A 980-nucleotide genomic window follows, 5' to 3' on the forward strand; every position below is an offset into this window, starting at 1 on the left:
TCCCCTCTTTTCTTTTTCCCCCTTCCCTTCTCCTTTACTTTTCTCTCCCTCCCCTTCTCTCCTCCCCTGTCTCCTTCCCCTCCACTTTTCTTCTTCTTTCTCCCTCCCCTCCACTCCTATTCCCCTTCTTTCTTTCTCCCCTCCCCTCCTTTTTTTTTTTTATTTATACAGAATACATTACTTGTTATAGAGTTCAATGTAGTGCATATTACATACAAGTACAATGTTTTACGGGCTAAAGGAAACATGATTAATGTGTCTTATCTTAAAGCCCAACTCTGATGCCTGGTGTTCTCATGACGGCAGCCACGCGTTCACCAGCTCCTTGAAGCTCTGTGCCGTCATAAAAACATAAGAACATAAGAACATAAGAAATAAGGGAAGCTGCAAGAAGCGACCAGGCTTACACGTGGCAGTCCCTGTATGAAACACACCTACCTATTTCTATCTGTTATCCCCATCCATAAAATTGTCTAATCTTCTCTTAAAGCTCTCTAGTGTCATGTTGTCCAGGCGTGGCTGTGAGGCAAGCAGTCCATTCCACCAGGTTACATAAGTGTTGATGAATTGCCTCTGGTGGTGCCACGTTCTGCAGCGGGGCTGTAACAGTTCGGCGGGAGCTCGGGAGACTGATCTTGTGTCCACCTGTGCCCGCCGAAGGGACTGCCTGAGAGGCTGAAGGTGATGGACCCGCTGCTGATGTATCTTGAACATCACCGTGAGGCCCGCCACATCACGGCGGTGCTGAAGACTGCAGAGTCCTGGATGTTGTTGCGCGCTGCTGCTTTCCCTGATGTACCTCTCTGTACGGCCCTGGACCTTGTCGAGGAGGGCGAGGTGTTTGCGTGCCGCGCCGCCCCACGCGAGGCATGCGTACTCCAGGGACGAGCGAACCTGCGCCTTATAGAGAGTCTGAAGCCCCTCGCCGTCAAGCAGCCATGACATCCTTCTCAGGGATGCCAGCTTACCTGAAGCCTCTC

General features: G+C 51.0%; 1 protein-coding gene across 1 annotated transcript in view; it reads right to left on the reverse strand.

Moving 5' to 3' along the window:
- Positions 1-444: 444 nt before the first annotated feature.
- LOC135108634 (uncharacterized) overlaps positions 445-980 on the reverse strand; it is a 5,643-nt gene continuing 5,107 nt past the window's right edge. The window contains exon 2 of the mRNA XM_064019793.1: positions 445-980. This exon is cut by the window's right edge and continues 125 nt beyond it. Coding sequence (XP_063875863.1) covers positions 445-980 — 536 coding nt within the window.

This window comes from Scylla paramamosain, chromosome 17 (genome assembly GCF_035594125.1).
Source record: "Scylla paramamosain isolate STU-SP2022 chromosome 17, ASM3559412v1, whole genome shotgun sequence".
Lineage (NCBI taxonomy): Eukaryota > Metazoa > Arthropoda > Malacostraca > Decapoda > Portunidae > Scylla > Scylla paramamosain.